The 22398-nt window shown below is 46.8% G+C and overlaps 1 protein-coding gene across 1 annotated transcript; it reads left to right on the top strand.

Moving 5' to 3' along the window:
* The first annotated feature begins 1121 nt into the window (after window positions 1-1121).
* Window positions 1122-19656, top strand: LOC140909361 (epoxide hydrolase 1-like). The gene is made up of 9 exons (XM_073338475.1): window positions 1122-1255; window positions 4883-5093; window positions 6662-6842; window positions 7713-7940; window positions 10309-10438; window positions 14140-14354; window positions 15540-15648; window positions 15982-16107; window positions 19239-19656. Exons 1-9 carry the CDS (start codon window positions 1227-1229, stop codon window positions 19438-19440), a joined length of 1431 nt encoding a protein of 476 aa, XP_073194576.1. The 5' UTR covers window positions 1122-1226; the 3' UTR covers window positions 19441-19656.
* Window positions 19657-22398: the final 2742 nt, after the last annotated feature.

The following is a 22398-nucleotide window of genomic DNA, read 5'->3' as shown; positions in this document are numbered from 1 at the left end:
GAGTGTTAGCCATGTTAGTCTGTATCAGCAAAAACAATGAGGAGTCCCCTATCTCCCCTTGCCTCCTTTTTATTAATAGCCCAAGACTGTCTCCCCTTATATCTTAGCTAAAATCCATCTGATTCCCCTTAGCCCTTTAACAGCAGTAACTCATTCAGCCCTTATCTTTCTCTTTGGAGCCTTAACTATCTACGTTGGTTCCTTTCCCGCAATCCTCATACTGAGGATTTTACCTTGAGATCTTTGAGCCACTTCTTCATCTAACTGCACAGGCCACTTCACTTGTATTTACTGCTAAGAAATAAATAATAAGGATTTCCCAGTATAAGGTGTCTCTTGGACTCTCCTTCATTGCAAAGAAATCACAGTCTGTTGCACTTTAATTAGCATTCTTACAGGATTTCCCAGCTGCCTTCCACACGGTTGGGTTCTAATTCTTCGTTCTGTGCTCCTCATTCACTTGATTTCTTAATACAGTCTCTGCTTATGAATCCAAATGCCAGGCTCCGAAAGACCCAGGGAACCCACTTTCCTCCCGCTGCCAGAGGTGCAGGCTGCCCTGAAAATGCAAAGAGACTCTCAGCAAATGGGTCTTCAGCACCAAGGATCTCAAAGATTGTTGTTTTTCTAAAAAAAAACATGCTCTAGTTCAAACAGGAATTATTTCAGGGAAGGTCTTTGGCCTGTTACACAGCAGGTCAGACTAGATGATCACAATGGTTTCTTCTGGCCTTGAAATCTATAAATTATTCCATTTCACCTGGAACACCGCATAGACAGAGGAAGTTTCTTCCCCCATCACTGGAATACCAGCATCTCATGGGTGAAATACAGCAGCCATTCTGCACTAATGGTACTACAAGGCAGTTTAGGACAGGAAGTGAAGGAGAATCCTTTATCCAAATGAGACTGCAATGGAATGTTAGGGAGGCAAAATATGATTCTCTAGGCTAGAATGCAGCTAGAACACCCTGATGCTTAGGACAGGGCCTCACTTTTTTGTCTCATCCAAAACTATAGGTGAATTGGAGAGGTGCCCAGGTGATTGGGCCATTTGCAATTCCACATGAAGGCAGCAGGTGGCACTAGCCAACTATATATAGGTAGTTTGCATCCTCACTGAGAAAGCAGAGAAGGCGGTAGCTGCGGTTGGGGCGTGAGACTTTCTAAGTCCAGCACTAGAGTTGGGCAGAGCTGAACTGCAAGTCACAGGCACTTGTACAGACATGTGGCAGCAAATCCTTCAGAGTGTCCGGTGAGTGCAGCAGGAGCAGGAGAGCCCTTTGGGGGCGAGTGCTATGGGGTTGTGCTGTTTGTCATCCAGAATCATGGCAGAGGGGTGAAGTCCAACAGGGCCCTTGGTCCAAGCTCCAGCACTAATCTAATGCTGGGAACAGAACACTACCTAGGTAGCCATTCCATTCGGAAGCGTCACCTAGGAGTGGCTGCCTATGCACCCCCTGGACTGAGAACGCTTTGCTAGTGAACACTGCCTTGGGGCAGTCAAGGGGCTGCTGATCTGAGCCACTTGATGCGGATTAGCAGGGTTAAAGCTGCTCAGCCCTAAATTGGTGCCATAACCTGCCATGATACTCTGTGTTTCAGGCCTCCAGGCAGTTAAACCTCTGGGATTTAAGTGCACGGGGATTCGATTACCTGTTGCGTAAACTGCTCAGCGCCCGGAAAGCACCATGAAGGGGGCAGCTTAGGCTTTTTGTTCTCAGGAGCCCTGCTCCCTCTTGGCAGGCAGAACTGGCAGGAGCCTCCTGCTCAGCAGCTTGACTGGGGCTGTTTCAGAGAATGCTGCCCCGTTTCAGTCGCGGGGTCTCCAGTAACTAAGGGTGCCATCCATCTTGGTTTTCCCAGGATCATCCCTTTTTTGAGGTAGCTGTCTGGGGAAATCTGTCAGGGTGCTCAGGACACACTGCCAGCTGGCCAGTTTTATTGGCTCAGGATCAGCAAGATCTCCCATTTTTTTTGCACCTCACAGGTGGCAACCCAAGCCCTGCAGGAGCTGCTTCTGTTCCAGATCATGTGGGTGGAGTGGGAGCAAATGCTGCTGTCTCCCCCTTTTTCACTGCCCTGGCTAGACACAGGGCAGCCCCTCACACTCTTTGTGTCCCCACAAATCTCCTTTCCTGAGCCTCCTAACTTCCTCCATGCCAGGTCTAGACAGAGTCACTATTTCCACAACTGGCAGAAGAGCTGGAGCAAGGCTTGGAGACTACATAGCTGAGGGATGATTGAATGGCTTTAAATGATACCTCATATTTGCTAGTGCCTGCCCTGATTACGTGACACTTTCCTAGATAGCCTGAGTTTACAGCACCATCTTGCAACATGATATAGGGCCAGTGTCATGGTGAGTATGGGCCCTAGAGAGTGACAGCCCTGGGAAGGAATGGGGGCACCAGACAGAGATGGCCCTTGTCACGCTGTCTGGAGTGGCCAACCTCAGGGCAGACTGTCAAAACCAGGTAGACACCCCAAACTGGTGGTATGTTCTGTAATTAGATTTCACCAACCGAGTAACCAATGTGAACTCCTAGATCACTATACCAGTCTTACTATGGAGTCATAGACAATGCCCTTGGGCTCGCCAGTCTATCTTGCCACCCAGGCAAGCTAGACTTAGTGATAAATGGTCGGTTACATCAAAAATCACAAAATATTAAGGTTGTTTCCAGAGCCCAAAGACCAGTCACTTACCCCAGATCGATCTGTACCTTAGAACTCTCACCAAAGACAACTCCTGTAGCAAATCCTGTAATAAACTAACTAAAGGTTTATTCACTGGGAAAAAGAAATGAGTTATTTACAGGCTAAAGCAAGCAAGCATATATACACCGATGAATTTCAATCTGTGATTCAAAAGGTGACAGATATAATCTATCAGCATTGAATCTCTTTTTAGGGGTTAACCCAGGTTGACCCTGGGAATCTCTGCTTTTTGTTTCTTAGCTCCAGCCCTGTGAGAATCCAAATAGCAAAGAGATGAAAATTCTTCATGTTAGCTAATTTTATTTCCCTCTTCCAGCATCTAAACCGATAGGACGAGGCCTTCTGTACATACTTGCCCATGGGTGGATGGGGTAATCAACAAAGCTTTTGTCTTACAATAGCTCACTTAATTTTGATAGTCCTCCTGGATGGGCAGTGGGAGCCACTTTACTGTCTAGTTCACAAGTTCAGAGCAGGCATTTTTGCAATTATAAAACAAACTTATATTTTACCTTATAGTATGGCATACAGACATTACAAGTGAGATTAATGCATGCAGCAACTTACAAGCATTTAATAGAGTCCAAATACTAAATGCCTTCTTATAAGACTAATACATATTCTGAACAAAACTAACATAAAGGTGAACTGGTTTGGTTTCCAGCTATGAGTTTGTCAGTTCTTAGCTAATGCCTACAACCTTGGCAAGAGCTGCCACTTGGTCTACCAGCGTCAACAGCCCTGCAGATCTTTGCTTCTATGGAGAAACCAAGGCCTCAGGTCCAGTGGTGACCTAGAGGATGTTCAAACCTGTGATGAAACCATGTGGAAGGCCCTGCAGAGTGGAGTTGGGGGAAATTATCTCAATGCTCCTGTGCTGACGGTTCCTTCCAGAGGTTGACGGCCATTGTCTTCCCTTGCCCCAGAGTCCACTCTTGCTGTGCATTGGGAAGCTCCACCCCCCTCCCCCATCACTATTCGGCGCTGGTGAGGCCACACCTGGAGTACTGTGTTCAGTTTTGGTCCCCACACTACGGAAGGGATGTGGACAAATTGGAGAGAGTCCAGCGGAGGGCAACGAAAATGATTAGGGGGCTGGGGCACCTGACTTATGAGGAGAGGCTGTGGGAACTGAGGTTATTTAGTCTGGAGAAGAGTGAGGGGGGATTTGATAGCAGCATTCAACTACCTGAAGGGGGGTTCCGAAGAGGATGGAGCTCGGCTGTTCTCAGTGGTGGCGGATGACAGAACAAGGAGCAATGGTCTCAAGTTGCAGTGGGGGAGGTCTAGTTTGGATATTAGGAAACACTATTTCACTAGGAGGGTGGTGAAGCTCTGGAATGGGTTACCTAGGGAGGTGGTGGAATCTCCATCCTTAGAGGTTTTTAAGACCTGGCTTGACAAAGCCTTGGCTGAGATGATTTAGTTGGTGTTGGTCCTGCTTTGAGCAGGAGATTGGACTAGATGACCTCCTGAGGTCTCTTCCAACCCTAATCTTCTATGATTCTATGATCACACTCCCATGCATGACAGTGACACAAATCTAGCACTTTATTGGATGAGCTGACTCGGCTACCTTGAGATATACATGTGTGTTCCCCTCCCCCACTGCAGTGCTAAAGTATATCTGAACATTAGGCCTCCCAGTGTCCCCCGTGGCCAGTTCCCCAATCTGTGCATATATTTTTTCTGCTGTTAAGAATATGGGATTGCTGTTCACCACAAGGAGAGGGCCTGGGTAGCTTTGTGACCAGTGTCCAGGCAGGTGGTGATCCAGGTTCCTCAACCCATGTTTCATTAGTTGCAGGTGTGGTATCTTGATGGCCTGTTGGAAAGCTGGTGGGGGAGCTCTGTGGAAGCCTAGAACCTTCTCTCCAGCTGGTGCAGTTCTGTTCAGCTCTTGTTGAAATTGTTGTTCTGTTTCTAACCTGCTTCCAGGCACTTAGGCCGACATCTTCAGAGCTGGTCACTCATTCTGGGTGTCCCCAACTTGGGAGGGCCTGATCTCCTGAGGTGAGGGAACTCATAGCTCCTGTTGACTTCATAGGAGTTGTGGGTGCTTATCCTCTCCCAAACTCACCATGTATGTATACGGGTCTTGGTGCAGTCTCAGTGTCTTGAAGCTTTTGTTCCTGAATGCGAGCATCTTGTGTCTTCCTAGGTCCTTTAAATATCCCTGGAGGAGTGTAATTCTGGCCCCTGCTGCTCTGGGAGCTGGAGGGCTCCTCGTTTATTGGCTCCTGTCTAGACGGAAGATCAAGACTCTAGAAATGGGAGATGGATGGTGGGGCTCAGGCAAGAGGCCACCAAGAGAGAAAGAAGATGAGAGAATACGATCCTTCCAAATTGAAACCTCTGACAGGGAAATTCAGGTATCACTGACTGAGAATAGGGAACTGGGAGAAGTATCCAGGGAGGGGAAGCTGGTGGGGAATAGAAAGCAGAGTGAGAGGTAGAGTTAGCCAGTCAGATCCATCTAACTGCTTCAAGGTGATGTCCTAGTGACCTTAGCGTTGTACTTGAATACACCAGCACAGCTGTCTGGCACTGTGGGACAATGTACTGGCTATCCATCCCTCCACACGTGAGTTCTAGTCCAAATTAGATCACAAAATAACCGAGTTTTCTGAGCCCCAGTCTAAGGGAAGTTTATCAAAATCTCCACAGAGGTCAAGACAGTTTCTGCTGAGAGGCCTACGTCTGGAACAGCAGAAGCTGCTGGTGGAGACTGAGATGCACTGAATGGTAGAGCTGTCTGTATTGGTTTAGGAATAGCAAGGGGCTGCAGGTCAGGATTGAGGGCATCAGTTGAGCTGTGTGTGGGGAATCCAGGGCTGGAATAGCAGGAGGGCTGCAGGTCAGGGGTGAAGGGCGCTGGCAGAGCAGTGTGTGGGGAGCCCAGGGCTGGAAATAGCAGGGAGGCTGCAGGTCAGAGTGCGGGGCACTGGCAGAACTATTATGGGAAAGTGCAGACTATGCCTACCACTAAGATTCTAATTTACTAGCAGTGGGCAGGGCAGGTAACTAGGATTGAGCAATAGAGACTTTCACCTTTAGGTCACCAGTTCCATTCCAGTCCCTGTCAGTAGTGACTGAAAGCTGCTGTTATTTGATTTGATTGAGGAGCTGCTCATGTTGGGTGGCCAGATCACAAAACCACCCTGCCTCTGGCACCAGTTATCTCTGTTGTTTGGTGTCTCTGCTCAGGCTTCAAGGCCTGAATAGCACTGTCTCTCCAGGGCAGGGGTGAGGCACACTTGCTGGGGCAGTATGGGGTTCCATGCCAGATCCATATTACGAATAAAAAGATGCCTTCAGCTCCCAGGGCTCATAATCCAGCACCATGGTAAAAAGATAGGGTTAAACCCAGGTGTTGGCAAAACAGCTCCTTTCACCAAGCAGGATGCTTTAGGCTCTCTAGGAGAATGCTGATAGACTAGAACCTGGCACTTCCATGCAGCAGGCCCTTCTACCCACCTTTCCTCCAAGGAGCTCAAAGCCCTTTGCAGTCATTAACAGCCTCCCAGTCCCTAATCTGCATTATGTCAGTAGGATTACCTCACTGTATAGACAGGGAAACTGAGACAGAGAAGGGAAGTGATTTCACCAAGGTCACATAGCAAGTCAGAGGCAGAGCCAGGAGTAGAACCAAGGAGTTCTGTCCCTAGTTCCTGGTTCTAACCAATAACATACAAAACATATTTTCACCATGTACCTGATCCAGGAGGCCCGGTGTGGCATGTGGCTGCCTGAACGGTGCCCTTTGGGTCCCAGATAATGATATAGAAAGCAGAGCTGCCTCCTTAAGGCCCTGGGCAGGTAGGAGACTTTATCCTTGGCTCCCCTGTTAGAACAATTCCTCCAGCGGGTAATGGGCACTGAGAGCAGCCCCTGTGAGCCTGGCCTGGGATGGAGCAGTGTGGGAACTCTCCCTCTGCAGGAACTGCACCAGCGCCTGGACCAGGCTCGCTACACACCGCCACTGGAGGGAGTTGCCTTCCAGTATGGTTTCAACTCCACCTACCTGCAGAGAGTTGTTGCTTATTGGAGGAACCAGTTCAACTGGCAGAAGCAGCTGGAAATTGTGAACCAATATCCACATTTTAAAACAACCATTGAAGGTGAGTCTCAGCTGCCCCTGAATGCTCCCTTTGCCTCCTCCAGAGGTCCTGGTGCCTCTTCCTCCATGGAGCACCCACCTATTGCTCCCCTAGCGGCCCTGGTGCTCCTAACAAGTTCCCTCTATTTTCTTTGTCTAGCTGCCCCATTGTCCTGTCCCCTCACTCATGAATCACCCCTCCATTTCTTTCCCATCCCTAGCACTCCATCCTTGGAGCTCCCACAATTCTCTGAGATCCCCCACTTCACTTAGAATCATAGAATATCAAGGTTGGAAGGGACCTCAGGAGGTCATCTAGTCCAACCCCTGCTCAAAGCAGGACCAATCCCCAATTTTTGCCCCAGATCCCTAAATGGCCCCCTCAAGGATTGAACTCACAACCCTGGGTTTAGCAGGCCAATGCTCAAACCACTGAGCTATCCCTCCCCCCATCTTCCTCTCATCTGCCCTCCTATGCAGGTTTCTCTGGAACTCGAGACTAGGCTGCTTGTTCCATGCAGAGCTCAGCATTGCAGTGAGATATAGTAAAGCAGGCAGAGGTATCCAAGGCATCCATTGTCTGCTAGGGTCACCACCTCACAGGAATCAGCTTCAGGAGGACAAATTTAGGACTCCTTTCCCAAGAGACGTAGTTGCTGGGGTCTGGGCCTCTCTCACTGTGGCGTTATTCCTCATCCACAAAGGAGCAAACATAGATCCAAAGGGGTAGAGGGCACCCAGCTCCAGCTGAGCACCTTCCTCTCTCTGCTGTGGTTTTCTGTGTGGCCCTGCCGTGAACACTGGCTAGGAATTTCCGTCTCTCCTTTAGGGTCTAGGCCAGGCGCTGAGAAGCAATTGGAGCCTTAACTTTTTTCTCTTGGGTTTGTGGCAGGGATTGAAGTCCATTTTGTCCATGTGAAGCCCCCTGGCATCCCCAAGGGTCAGGCAGCCAGGCCTTTGTTGATGGTGCATGGCTGGCCTGGCTCCTTCTATGAGTTCTATAAGATCATCCCACTGCTCACTGACCCAGCTGGGCACGGCCTGAATGAAGATGTGGTGTTTGAGGTCATCTGCCCATCCATCCCAGGCTATGGCTTCTCCGAGGCACCTCACCAACGAGGTGAGTGATGGGCAGGAGGGAGTTAATTAGAATCCCAGTGCTTTCTGGAATAGCATCTGGGAGACATCCCTGGAACCATGGATTAATTTCTGAACACTGGGAGTTGGGTTCTCCACCTGCTCTTTTAATAAAGCAAATCTGGTGGTGGATTGATGGCCCTAGAGCAGGGGTGGGCAAACTTTTTGGCCCAAGGGCCACATCGCCGTTATGAAACTCTATGGAGGGCTGGGTAGGGAAGGCTGTGCCTCTCCAAATGGCCTAGCCCCCGCCCCCTCCCACTTCCCACCTCCTGACTGCCCCCCTTGGAACCCCTGACCCATCCAACCCCCCCTGTTCCTTGTCCCCTGACTCCCCCCTCCCAAGACCCCCCGACCCTAACCGCCCCCCTGGGACCCCACCCCCTATCCAGCCCTCACTGCTGCCTGTCCCCTGACTGCCCCAACCCCTATCCACACCCCTGACAGGCCCCCGGGGATTCCCACACCTATCCAACCTCCCCTGTTCCCCATCCTCTGACTGGCCCCCGGAACCCCTTGCCCCTTATCCAAACCCCCCTCCTGCCCGCTCCCTCACCATGCTGCTCAGAGCGGAAGGAGTTCGCAGCCCCACCGCCTGGCCAGAACCAGCCACGCCGCCTGCACTGCCCGGCTGGAGCGGCAGGCCAGAGCGTTGGCAGCGCACTGAGGCTGCAGGGGAGGGGGAACAGCACGGGAGGGGCCGGGGGCTAGCCTCCCCAGCTGGGAGCTCAGGGGCCGGATGTGGCCTGTGGGCCGCAGTTTGCCCACCTCTGCCCTAGATACTGGTATCCACAGAACAGGTACAGCAGGGGCAAGGCCAGGGCAGACTTCTCTCAGCCTGCCTCACCTGACCTCTAGGGATCACACCTAAATAAGAAAGGGCAATTCATGCTCCAGAAACCGGTCAGTCCTTGGTGTCTCTGCTGGGCTGGAGGGGAGGGGCATTTACGATGATGTTTGTGTTGTTGACGTGTCCAATGGGAACTGGACTCAGACTTACGTCTCAAGTCACACAATCCACTAAATGTCCTGAAAGTTAAAGTCTTTGTGTCCTATTCCTGTGAGTCAGGTAATTATTGCCTTGGTAAAAGGCTCCATATCTCATTTTCTACACACATACCCCAAGACAGCCAGTCTCCCCAGTCTTGGGCTGAAGTGGAACCAGTGCCCCATAGACAATAGGATCCATAGTCCATTTACCACTTCCCTGAGACCCCCACACACACACCAATCCCCCCAGCCTGGAACCAGAGAGGAACCAGGGTCCTAGAGGTGAAAGACTCTGTATCCTAGTCTGTGACCCCCCCCGAGCCAGCAAGTCTTCTCCTGTGCCAGCTCTTTCTGATGTATGACGCACAATAGGTGAACACCATGCTGTACAATGGGGTGATGTATACCTAACAGATCCCTTTCCCAAAGGAATAGGGGTGCAATAGAACATGGGGCAATATGAGGTGGGTGGTCATTAGAGCCAGGTCACTTCATGGACTGGGGCGGGTGTTTTCCAGTGGTTGTTGGAGAAGATAAGGGAGGGCGCTGGGAACCTTAACTGGGAGGCTGTTACAGGCCCATAGTGTGTCCTGGGAGAAGATGCAGGATGAGTGAAGGAGGCAACGGGAGCAGAGATTAGGGAGTGGAAGAAGGGGAAATGAGGAGGGTGGGACTGGAGACTGCAAAGCTTTAAATGGGAAGAGCAAGGATGTGAACTTGATGCCGGAGATTAAGTGGGAGCCAGTGAAGGGATTTGAGCATGGAGGGTGCAGGTATGGGGAGAAAGATTAATTTGGATGAACTGCAAGGTGGAGAAGGCACAAGTGAAGAGGGAGGGAGAGTCTGTGCCCTATGTTGTATCTGGGAAAGCACCCTGCACTCTTACAGTGCTTCTTAAGGATGATCCAAGCTGTCTACAGTCTGGGACCCGACCTCTCCATACTAGGATACAGGCAGCTGGTATCTGCTTCATTCTAGGCTCCTGGTGCTTTCAGTGCTTGTCTTCTCCATGGGACACTGAAATGACTGCAATGCACTCATTTCTTGGCCTTTTAACCCCAGTGTGCTAACTGCTTTGTGATAATGGGTCAGCTCCATCTGCCAGAGAAGAGTTAGTCTTTTGCAGTGATATTGGGAAAGTCCATGGGGCTGAGGTCACAAAGCTTTAGGGGTGGGTGTGGAGATTTGGAATGTAGGGGATTGGAAGGTTTCCAATTACCTCAAGTCTCCTTTCACTGTGATCCAGAGGACCAGTACTAGGCAATACCCAACAGAACACTGACCTGCATCCCCTGTGGTATCAATGATTCCTCACTGGGTGGAGAACAGGTGTTTAATAATAGGTTTCTCCTTATGCACAGGTTTTGATACGCTGGCTGCTGCTCGGATATTTCACAAGCTGATGCAGAGACTGGGCTTCCAGGAGTTCTATGTACAGGGGGGAGATTGGGGCTCTCAGATCACCATAAACATGGCCCAGATGCTGCCAAAGTGAGTAGCAAAGGGGGTTAGGAGAGGGATAGTTGTCTGTTCTGGTTCCTATGACATACCCTGCCCTCCCCCTTGTACTCAGGACACACTGTTGCCAACTCTTGTAGTTTTATCCCCAGTCTTGTGATATGTGGAGTCTTGCTCCCCAGCTCCTGGAGTTATGTGGCTACATAAGAATCTCATCATTCATTTAAAAAATAAAATAATATTTCTCATCCTTGTAGTTGGAGAGAACTGAAAAATATGAACCCTAAATGCTTAAAAATCAAAAGGAAAATGGAAAGAACCAATAATGTACTGATTTTTTAAAAAACACATCCCAGCAAGCAGTCAGGCAACTCAGCTGGAGCCTCTGCAAGCTGCACCCTTGTATTAAGGATTCAGATGCTTGCCATCTTCTCCAATGGATAGGGATTAATATCAGTCCTCGGACTCCTGCCAAGTTATCTGTGAAGCCCTTGTTTGAACAGCCCTAGCCCAGAGAACCTTTACCAAAATATAGCTGACAAGCAGTCTCCAGGTGAGCAGGAGTCAGGAGGTTTCTGAAACTATTTCTCTTGACTTTTCTGCATCGCTGCTAGGCAGTAGTCTGGATTCTAGAGCAAGAAGCAAAGCTACGATCCCGTAAGGGGTTCTAAACTTTCCTTAGATAGAGTTACTCCAATTAGTAGAGAGATCCTAGGATATAAGCTGAGCCAGAAACAAGCCCCATAACTGGAGCCTGTGAAGCTGATTGAGAATTGGTCCCTGTCCCCTTTGCATTTGTAGAGTTGTTTAATCTTGGGTAAAGCACTCTTCTTTCCTCTGATTTGTCCATACTTTTTCCTATGTATGGTGACAGGTTTCAGAGTGGTAGCCGTATTAGTCTGTGTCAGCAAAAAGAATGAGGAGTACTTGTGGCACCTTAGAGACTAACACATTTATTTGGGTATAAGTTTTCGCGGGCTAAAACCCACTTCATCAGATGCATGCAGTGGAAAATACAGTAGGAAGATATATATATATATATATACACAGAGAACATGAAAAAATGGGGGTTGACATACCAACTATATCATTTTTTCAGGTTCTCTGTGTACACATCTCTTCCTACTGTATTTTCCACCGCATGCATCCGATGAAGTGGGTTTTAGCCCACGAAAGCTTATGCCCAAATAAATTTGTTAGTCTCTAAGGTGCCACAAGTACTCCTCATTCTTTTTCCTATGTATGTTGTTGTCACTTGGACTCTCTCCAGAGTTAATGTCCTTTTTAAAAAAAGAAATAGCATAGATCCAAAATTTTTTAATGGCCATTAATGTTGAGTGTCCCAGTTTTTGTAAACCTCAAGTTTGGCACCCAAAATTAGTGGCCATTTTAAAAAAATGTTTGCCACAGTGAGTGCCCAAGCTGAATGTAAGGCTACAGCTCTGGCTTCACAGCTGATCTACACAGCCACCCTGATAATATAAACCAGTACAGGCAACAATGCATAGCTGACTCCTGTTGAGTTTATCCTGCACTCTACCCCCAAAATCAGATAATTCTTGGGGCTGCCTTGCCGCTGCCTAGCTCTTCTTTTCCATTCTAGCTTTGTGCATTGGATTATCCCCTCTTATGTATCCCCCCACCTCGTTGCATTCATCTTTATTCATTCCCGTTTCATAGATCTCAGCCTATTTCTCAAGCTTGTTCTATTGCATTCATATTTCAGCGGTATCTAAAGTATTTGTGATCACTCCCAGCTTTGAGTCAGCTGTGAATGTGAACTGTGCCCTCTCCATCCCATCCTCCAAAGAAGCCTTAAGGCTTAGAATAGACCCACCCGGTGATCTCTCTTCCAAATCAGAAATGAGAAGTAATGAGGAGATTCAAATCTGGTTGGGGAACCTTTGAGAGGCTAAATGGTAGCATGAGATATAAATTCCTTCCTTGCCTAAAATGCAGGCTTAGAACATCTGGGTGGAGGAGAAACATGAGGCTGCTCTTAGATGATAAAGTTAAATGTTAGGTTATGACTACACTGCGTATCTTACAGCGACACAGCTGTGCTGCTATAAGGACTCCAATGGAGCTGCTCTTTGCCAGCAGGAGAGAGTTCTCCTGCTGGCAAAATAAAACCACACCCCTGACCAACAAAAGTTTTACTGACAAAAGTGCAGTGTAGACATAGCCTTAGACAGTGAGTTGTTGTAAAGCATGTGCTCCATGTTAGCTCCCTAGGTGTGTTATACCAATAAAATAAAAACCAGCAGGATCTTATTAAAAGGGGAAAAGGCAAAATGCCACATTTATTGTGAATACAGAAAGAATCATAGTAAGCAGTTAGTTATAGCTATAACATTTCATTCAATCTCATATTTATTCACACACAGGTTCTGCAAGGTTGTTATTATATTTACCAGCCTTAGAGTTGTTCATGCCAAGCCCCTGGCCAGGTGGCCTGGACATGAGGAGGGAGCAGGGCCTTGTCAGATGCTCATCTGATGCTCCTGGAAGTTGGTTTGCAGAATCAGACCCCAAAGTTCTCACTTTCTAGAGTCCATTTTTATAGGAATTTCTTCCTATGCCAGTCTATGGGAATTGCTTCATCATGCTGTTGCTGAATCAATCAGCAGATAGCACATTCCTGACGGCTCTATGCTGCCAGATGTTATCTTGTTCTTTGGTTCTCCCATCCTTGAGGCTGTTGGGTGGATTCCAGTCTGCCCTCCGGGGGTCCTCTGGTTATTTCCACTTGACACCTTCTTTAGCCGATGGACACTGGATTCTTAGGCTGGCACCTCCCTGATCATTCAGTTATTATCCACACCAAGCATCCATCCACGTACATCCTCTATCTCTATTTTAATCATAATTGTTAACAAAGCGAGATGAATACAACAAAAGGGCGGGGAGTCTCTGGGTGCTGTTTCTGTTGTTACAGAGTATTGCTTTGAGTCTCTCTCTCTGTGAATAGTTGTTGTTACAAAGAATTGCTTTGAGAACAGACTCTGTCTTAGAATGTACTAACACAATTAGCAGCTTGCAAGTTTCACACAGAGAGGGAGAGAAACAGTACCAAAAACCAAGAGACCTCTTAATTAGTAATGCCCTGGAATTTAAACTATGGGGAATCAAACTCATTTGTGATTTTAATACAGAACTTCTTTAATATGATCCAACAGGTGAAAGGAGACCAAATCAAGGGGGAAGGTGCTAAAGGAGTTAGTCATCATGGCCCAGGTCCTTAAAAGTATTGAGATGCCCATTGATTTCAATGGGAAGTCTCTGGGAGCTTTAGGGTCATGTGTGGTTCACCACAGGCTTCTCAGCAAATGCACAATGAAGCCTTCATTACCTAGGGTTCAAAATGAGGCTCTTAGGAGAACAACCCAAGCCACAGTGATGGCTCTGCCATGCCAAGTCAAATGGGAGTCTAAGACTGCTGTAGTTATTCTGTCCTCTCCAGTGCAGCTGTGTTGGTGCTCGCATCAGCTGCGCTATCTCTACGCTATTTGCTACATGTCTTCACATAAGGGAATTGTGAATACACATGCCTGAAGAGCTATGTATGGTTAGGAGAGACATTCTTCCGGAAGTACCGATGGGCCTAGTGCAGTGTTGCTGTCCTAGCACAGCTCTGTATCTCAGAGGGAACCTGGAGACAAGATCCCTTTGTTCTGTTATTGTTAATCCATATTGCTGATTCTTATTTTATTCCTCAATACCATTGGTTCCAGGTCTGTGAAAGGGCTTCATCTGAATTTTGTCATCACCACCTCAAGAGGTTTGGGGAGGCTGGTGTCTTTACTGCTGGGGGCCTACGTGCCATGGCTGGTGGGCTTCACCAGGGAAGACTCCCGCCGCTTATACCCATACTTGGAGAAGAACGTGTATGAACTTCTGCGGGAGACCGGGTATTTGCACATCCAGGCCACCAAGCCCGACACAGCAGGTAGAGTACAGTCTCCACATGGCTGGGGAGTTTGTATAATAGACACATGTGGTCCATGAGATACCTGTCACATCTGGACAAAGGCCTAGAATGTTTGAGGACCAATGTGGACTGAGCAAAGGACTAGGAACCAGAAACTCCAGAGTTCTAGTCAAGTTCTAACAAGGATTTATTACACATGGTTTTTGGCACGTCACTGTATCTCCCTCTGACTGTTTCCTTAACTGTAAAATACTTCCCTACCCCACCAGGTGAACAGATAATATGCTATATAAATTCTGCATTTATTATATTTTGGTTCACAAAGCATGAGTAAGAAAAGGATAGTGGGGGCACAGCATTCTCACCCTTCCACCTTCATAAACACTGACTAAGGGCACTCTAGAACCTCCTGACCTCTTCCAGTCACACCCATTGTTTGGGAATGCAATCCCCACTTCCTGCCTCCTTTAAAGTGTAGTTCCTTTGGACACTTTCCCATCGTGCCATTACTGCCACCACCATGACTGTCCTAGTTCTCGGCTTCTCTCTGCATTAAAAAACTGGGGGGACGGGTCTGAGAATGACAATCTGGGCTCTGCCAGTACTAAATGTCCCAAACGGAATTGCACAAAGGTGGGTAGTATCCGAAGTCTCTGCTTGATCCCTATAGGAGACTTCCTGGAAGGGCAACAAAAATTATTAGGGGTCTGGAACACATGACTTATGAGGAGAGGCTGAGGGAACTGGGATTATTTAGTCTGCAGAAGAGAAGAATGAGGGGGGATTTGATAGATGCTTTCAACTATCTGAGAGGTGGTTCCAGAGAGGATGGTTCTAGACTATTCTCAGTGGTAGAAGAGGACAGGACAAGGAGTAATGGTCTCAAGTTGCAGTGGGGGAGGTTTAGGTTGGATATTAGGAAAAACTTTTTCACTAGGAGGGTGGTGAAACATTGGAATGTGTTACCTAGGGAGGTGGTAGAATCTCCTTCCTTAGAAGTTTTTAAGGTCAGGCTTGACAAAGCCCTAGCTGGGATGATTTAATTGGGGATTGGTCCTGCTTTGAGCAGGGGGCTGGACTAGATGACCTCCTGAGGTCCCTTCCAACCCTGATATTCTATGATTCTAAGTCCAGTTTATCCTTAGTGGAGGTAATGCAGTGCCATGTGAACCTCAGAGCTGTTCTGTTGCTTTCCTGAATTAGGCTGTGGACTAAACGACTCCCCTGTGGGACTTGCTGCATACATTCTGGAGAAGTTCTCTACCTGGACCGATAGATCATTCCGGGACATGGACAATGGAGGTCTGGAGAGGTATGGAACAGTGGCATGTCAATGAATGGGTGTGAAGGAGAAATGCAACTAAAGGAAGGCTGCTCACAACAGTAGGGAGGTGAGACAATCCACCACTGAGATCAAATTTAAGTAGAGGGCAAGGGAACATACAATTCTAAACTATGCAGATTGCCTTGTGTAATGGATTGGCTGCAGCACTACTGCACCAACACTCAGTGCTCTACAGCTTAGTTTAGGGCCAAGTGATGAGAGGAGAACAGATAGGCTGCCCACTCTTCAAGGCATGTACCTGATAATGTGCAGAGACTAGCCCCTGTGACAGTGATGCTTCTCTGGTTTATCCCTCAATAGGAAATTCTCTCTGGATGACCTCTTGACCAATGTGATGATTTATTGGGTAACTTCGTCCATTGTGCCCTCAATGCGCTTCTACAAGGAGAATCTCTCCAAGAACCTCAACACCGCTCCCGCTGCCAGGTAAAGAAGGGGTGGGATGAGGTGCAGGCTAGACACCATTGCAGGCAATAAACAATCTAGGTACTTATATGGCTCCATCATTATAGTAGCTGAGCTCCTCCTACATATTTCAAAAACAAATCAATCCAGATTCTTAGAGTGGTACTATCACTGTAACAAAAAGGGTGTTTTTTCCCCAACCTGTTGGAGAAACAGCTTGATTATTTTTGGAATATAGAGGTGAGTGGTGACGTGTAGAATTTCTTTAAGGAACATGAAGTAACAGCAATGAGTTTTGTATGTGATGTGTTCAAAACAGAGGCCCATAGTCATTCTTAGCTCTTCTGGGAGTGAGTTTAGCTTGAAGCTAGCTCCTGTGAGAGTTCTGTCTCCTGCACTCATGAGCCTCTCCCTTTTGGTCAACAGTTTCACTGAATTAATAAGTAATCACTTTTAGACAGACTACAACTAGGAGCCACAGATATAAGTAAAAAACACATGGAAGGAGAATTTAGAAAAGATATTACAAAGGGAGTGGTCCTCTAGGAGAGGTAGTAGTGTGTTAATGTATTTAAGCAAGTGATGGATGACTATCTGGAATTTGGTATGGTGAACAAGTATTAGCTTTGGATTCGTAAAGAGCTGACTGCCACTGATAAGGCTAAGCAGGAGCACTTTGCTGACCATGATTCCTCCCCTCCCACCCTAAGACTGGCTATCATTAGTTTCATACACTATAAGGAAATCGAGAAAATTGTCCTTTAGAATGGAATTGATTCCTTTAGATTTGTATAGGGGAGTCTACATACAACAGCAACAGGGGCTTTAAAATGCAATCAGTTACTGAGAGGAGATGGGTCGATTGCATGGGAGGCTGTGGGCTCCTGCTATACAAATTTAAGTGTAGTAAGGTTAAACTGGTCTAGTCTACAGCATGCAAAGCTGTTCTAGAAGCTGTCTGTTTCTAGTACAACCCTACTATTTAATGGAAGCATTTCAGAGCCTGAACGGCACATATCACTTCTCCAGCCTACGTAGTAAGCCAGAAGAAGGGAGGCACTCCCAGGAGGCAGTAGTACCTACGGCCATGACTCAATTTGCTATGCTACTGCAGGCCCTACCACCAACTACAGCCAGCAGATTTGGAAAATATCAAAAGATATGTTAAAATATTTCAAGCACCAGCATCCTAACAGTTATTAAACTTATGGTGCCTGGTATTGATGGTCTGGCCCTTGAAGAAAGATATACTATATACAATGTGTGAAACTGTTCAAGGGTTTTAACCAAATACAAGAAAAATGTTGGAATTACAGAAAGTAAGGAGCATCACATGGGTAAAGAGATTCTGTGGTAGCTATGAGTTAACTAGCTAAACCAGTTCATTAAGGAATGCTGAACAAGGTAAACTGCCTGCTCTAATCAGTGACAGATAATTAGCTTAATGGTATTGTCCTTAGTGTATAACAAATGTAAGGTTCAATTTATACCATTGAATGATAAGACATTGAATAGTCAGCTCCATTTGGTTTATGTCAAGTTGCTTTAAAGATAGGACAGCATGCATATAGAAAGGCAGAACTCACCAAACCAGGGTCACCAGGCCTGTCTGCTCACACTGGGCCAATCGGATTTATGATCTACAGGGTTGTTTTGTTTTGTTTTTTAAACACATAACTTATTTTAATTTGGCACTAGTCCAATTGAAATTGACCACAAGGCAGACATATAATAGTTAGTTACATTTCTACTACCCTTCAAATTTCCAGCTACAGAGAATCTAAATAGCTTTAACCTACTGGAGAGCTTAGCTTGGGTTCAAACAAGATTCTAAGCCAATCATTCCATTTGTCTTTGTGGATGGGTACAACACGGGGGACTGTTGGACAAAATTGTTAGCCAACAGTATGTATTTCTAAAAAGGATTTCTAGTATGTTAAAGTGAAGCAAATACTGTGCAGTGGTATGGACCAGAAGTAGCCACACTTAACTTGTTGATATCCAGTGCGGTATATCACTGGAACCCGCAAGTTGAGCCCAACACCTTGGCTGCTGGTGCTGTTGCATATTGCTCCCCCATCCATTCATCATGACGCCACTACCCTTTGGGAATTCCAGTGGATCAAGGAAAACGAATGTCTTCCCATCCACCAGAACCTTAACAAACATTCCTCACCCCTGCTCGCAGTCATGTAAGTCCTTTTGGACCCACATGTTTAACCTTCGCCAATGCAACTTCAACTCTGAAGAAGCTTGAAAGGCTGAATGGAGTTCACAAGAAGTCACAAAAACACACCTCATGAAAGACCTGATGCAGAAGATCCCTGGCTTTGATCTCCTGCGAAGTTCATGAGCAACCCTAAACCACATCTGCACAAACCATGGCGGATGAGGATACTTGCTGCACAAATTGGAAAATTAAAGACTCTTCCGTGTGCAACTGTGGTCACCCAGAACAGACCATGGAACATACAACTCAGTGCCCAATTCACAGATATGAAGAAGCTATCACAGCAACACTCTTGGCTTAACCATCTGAATGTAAAATGATAGTTGGTACTCTAAATATATATCAGCCATACAAAGAAGTATTAGTGAGCCATTTTTCCCAGTATGCTCTGTCTTGAAATATATTAAACTGCAATGTATGAACTCTTCTTCCTGGCACGGGTAGAGATAGCCAAGAACAAGATAACTGTTCTGCTGAGGTTTGAGACTAATATGCAAACTGGTTGAATTGTTGCAACAAACTGTGTACAGAATTCCAGTAACCTTGAACCACCAGTGCAGACTGCATGGGAAAAGAAATATTAGGGTATTCCTGATAAAAAATGAATTTGGAGAGTTTTCTGTCAGAGTAACATATAATGTATACATGCTACTCAGTAGTGAATATATATTTCCAGAACAGATTGCACTGTGGACTGTTTCCCACATCGATGGAGTAGTAATGATTTAACCCCTATCTTTCTGTATTTGTGCTGATTAATCTTGAACTAATACCTTTTGTAATAGATCTGATTGAGCTTGATTATCTAATATTTTATTAAGAAAACCAAATGCTTTAAATAACATCTCCCTCCACAAATAATATGTACTGATTTAAAAAGCTCCTAACAGGATGGTTTTTTTTGTTTTTGTTTGTTTTTAAGGATTGGAGTGTATGTACCCACTGGCATTGCTGCTTTCCCCCAAGAGCTTGCACATAGTCCACGCTCCTGGGCACAGAAGTTGTTCAAGAACATAGTCGTCTACTCCTACATGCCACGTGGGGGGCATTTTGCTGCCTTTGAGGAACCAGAGCTCCTGGCACAGGATATCAGGCAGTTGGTCAGAAAGGTGGAGCATCTGTGAGTCATGACCAAGTGGGTGGCAGTATGCACAGATAAATGGTAGCACATTGGTAGACCACCAGCCTGAGGTAATTATTAACTGTATTTCTAATTACACTTTATAAAGCCAAATATCTATTTGCTTGGTAGCCACAGATACCAGCCTAAAACAAAATGCCAGATGGTTAAAAATCAATTTCTAGAGCTTTTAATTTAAAAATAACCATTAAATTCTCACTGAAAGTTAGGAGTATTTTGTCCTATTTCATTCTAGGAGCATGTTAGAGGGAAAACTCCTGCTGTATCTGGGGAATGGGTGGTTGCTGTTTAATGTGTGACAACATTGCACTGCACTTTAGCTTTTTAAGGATAAAATAGCCACCTATTTCTGAGCAAGGGCAGCAGGTTCCAGAGAAAAGCCCATCCAAGTTGTCTTCATCTCTAGAGTGACTTGACCTGGGTTCAGTAGCTGAGGTGGAAGTGACAAGTATGAAGGTCTTCCTCTTCCAGGCATGTGTATCCAAGACCCTCCTCCTGGATGGCTACAGAGCATCATATGGCAAACAGTGCCACAAAATCTAGAGAGCACAGTATGTTAGAATGCACCATTCAACCACAAGCTCTGGATAGCCCTGTGCAAGGCAGCTTTCCCTCTTTGTTTTCAGGAATTGTGCCTCACTATAGATCAGTGCATTTGTTGTATGTTACAGCACTGACCACTGAGTCTCTCTACAACAGTTGGGGCACTCATCCAGGATATGGGAGACCCAGCTTCAATTCCCTCCTCTGCCTGATGTGAAGACCAGATTTGAACAGGGGCCTCCCACCTCTCAGAAGAGTGCTCTATACACACACATTCTTACTCATTGGCCCACTGTATATTTAATTATTTACACCTAGTGAACAGCTTCAACAGGAGTGACAGAGAGCCCTACATTAGAACATCCCCTAGAGTCCTAGACCACTGGTTAGAGCACTCTTGAGGGAAGTGGGAGACCCAGTTCAAATCCTATTCCACATCAGGCAGAGGGGGATACTGAACCCAGGCTTCTCACATGGCAGTGGTCCCCAAATTTTTCAGGGTCATTCCCCCCTTTCCAGAGTTGGGGCCATAGCTCCTGGGGGAGGGGGTAAAGAGGCCAGGGCTGGGGGCAGGAGCAGAGCTGTAGCCTGGGGCCAAGAGTAGAGTCACAGCAGGGCTATGGCCAGGGGCTGAGGCCAGGTCCATGGCTAGACTGGAGCAGAGCTCGGAGCGGGTCTGCGTGAGACTCCCTCCCCGCCTCCCCTCTGAGGGGAGGGTGTAGCAGGGCCCAAGCCAGCCAATGTTCCTCTGTGTCCCCCTAGAGAGGTGCACCCCACAGTTGGGAACCTGTGTCAGATAGGATGTGGTAGACCTAACCACTGGGCTAAAGGGAGGCCACCTCTGCCTCCTATCTAGCCCCCGGCCATTTTTTGTGGAGTCAGGCCTGCTCCAAGAACACCTACTAAGTCAAGGTCCATAGCTGAGGTAGGTACCAATCACCAGGAATGAGGCAGAAGTGCACATACCCAAAAGTAGAAACTTAGCTGCCCTGGAGACTCACGGACATTTAGATGCCTCCAGAGTTAGTTAGCAGCTGAGCAGAGATTGAGGAGCTCAGTGCAGGGGTGCTCGAACAATTTGCTCAGCAAGCCCACTATACAAACTAAACCCTCTATAGGATGGAAATCACTTCAAGCCAGGGGGGTGCAACAGCAACCCAAGTTCCAGCACTTATGTCTCAGTGGTGACTAAAATGTTGGATTTAGGCACCACTCTGTTAGTGGATTTGGGCCTAAATGACTTTACCATTAAGAGTTAATCTATGTAAAGAGAACTTAATGAAGAGGCATTTGTACACCCCCAGGCCACACCCCAAAATTGGATAACAAGAGCCTAGCTGGTTGCATTGCAATAGGATCACGCAACCCAACGGCTTTAAAACTAGCTCAAGTGCTTTGGATCCAATAGAGCTCCCTTTCATAATGTACTAGATGAAGCCAGGTAGGTTTCTATTTCTCTCCCCTCTTATTCCAGGGTAGCTGTAACCCTTTCAAGTCTCTGCACAAGTCATCAAGGAACCAGGAGAGTTTTGCTGCTGAACAAGATCACAGAATTGTAGATCTGTAAGGGATCTTGAAGTCTAGTCCAGTCCCCTGCACTCAAGGCAGGACTAAGTATTATCTAGACCATCCCTGACAGGTGTTTGTCTAACCTTCTCTTAAGTCTCCAATGATGGAGATTCCACAACCTCCCTGGGCAATTTATTCCAGTGCTTAACTACCCTGACAGGAAGTTTTTCCTAATGTCCAACCTAAACTGCCCTTGCTGCAATTTAAGCCCATTCCTTCTTGTCCTATCCTCAGGTTAAGGAGCACAATTGTTCTCTCTCCTCCTTGTAACATCCTTTTTGTAATTGAAAACTTACATCCCCTTCCAGTCTTCTCCAGACTAAACAAACCCTTTCCCCCCCCCCCCAAATCTTCCCTCATAGGTCATGTTTTCTAGACCTTTAATAATTTTTGTTGCTTTTTTGTGGACTTTCTCCAATTTGTCCATATCTTTTCTGAAGTGTGGTAGCCAGAACTGGATACGCTACTCGAGTTGAGGCCTAAACAGTGTGGAATAGAGCAGAAGAATTATTTCTCATGTCTTGCTTACAACACTCCTGCTAATACATCACAGCATACAGGTTTTTGGGGTTTTTTTTGGGGGGTGGGGGGGACCACAAGTGTTATACTGTTAACTCATTTTTGTGATCCACCATGACCCCCAGATCCCTTTCTGTAGTACTCCAGCCAAGGCAGTTGTTCCCCCTTTTGTACACGTGCAACTGATTATTCCACTTTAGGAAGGAACACTGTTCTTCGTGAATTTCATCCTATTTACTTCAGACCATTTTAATCCTATCCTCCAGAGCACTTGCAACACCTCTCAGCTTGGTATCATCCATGAATTTTA

The sequence above is a fragment of the Lepidochelys kempii genome, chromosome 3, assembly GCF_965140265.1.
Source record: "Lepidochelys kempii isolate rLepKem1 chromosome 3, rLepKem1.hap2, whole genome shotgun sequence".
In the NCBI taxonomy this organism is placed as follows: Eukaryota; Metazoa; Chordata; order Testudines; family Cheloniidae; genus Lepidochelys; species Lepidochelys kempii.
Note: the sequence above shows the minus strand (reverse complement) of the source record. Positions and strands in the feature narration are given on the sequence as shown.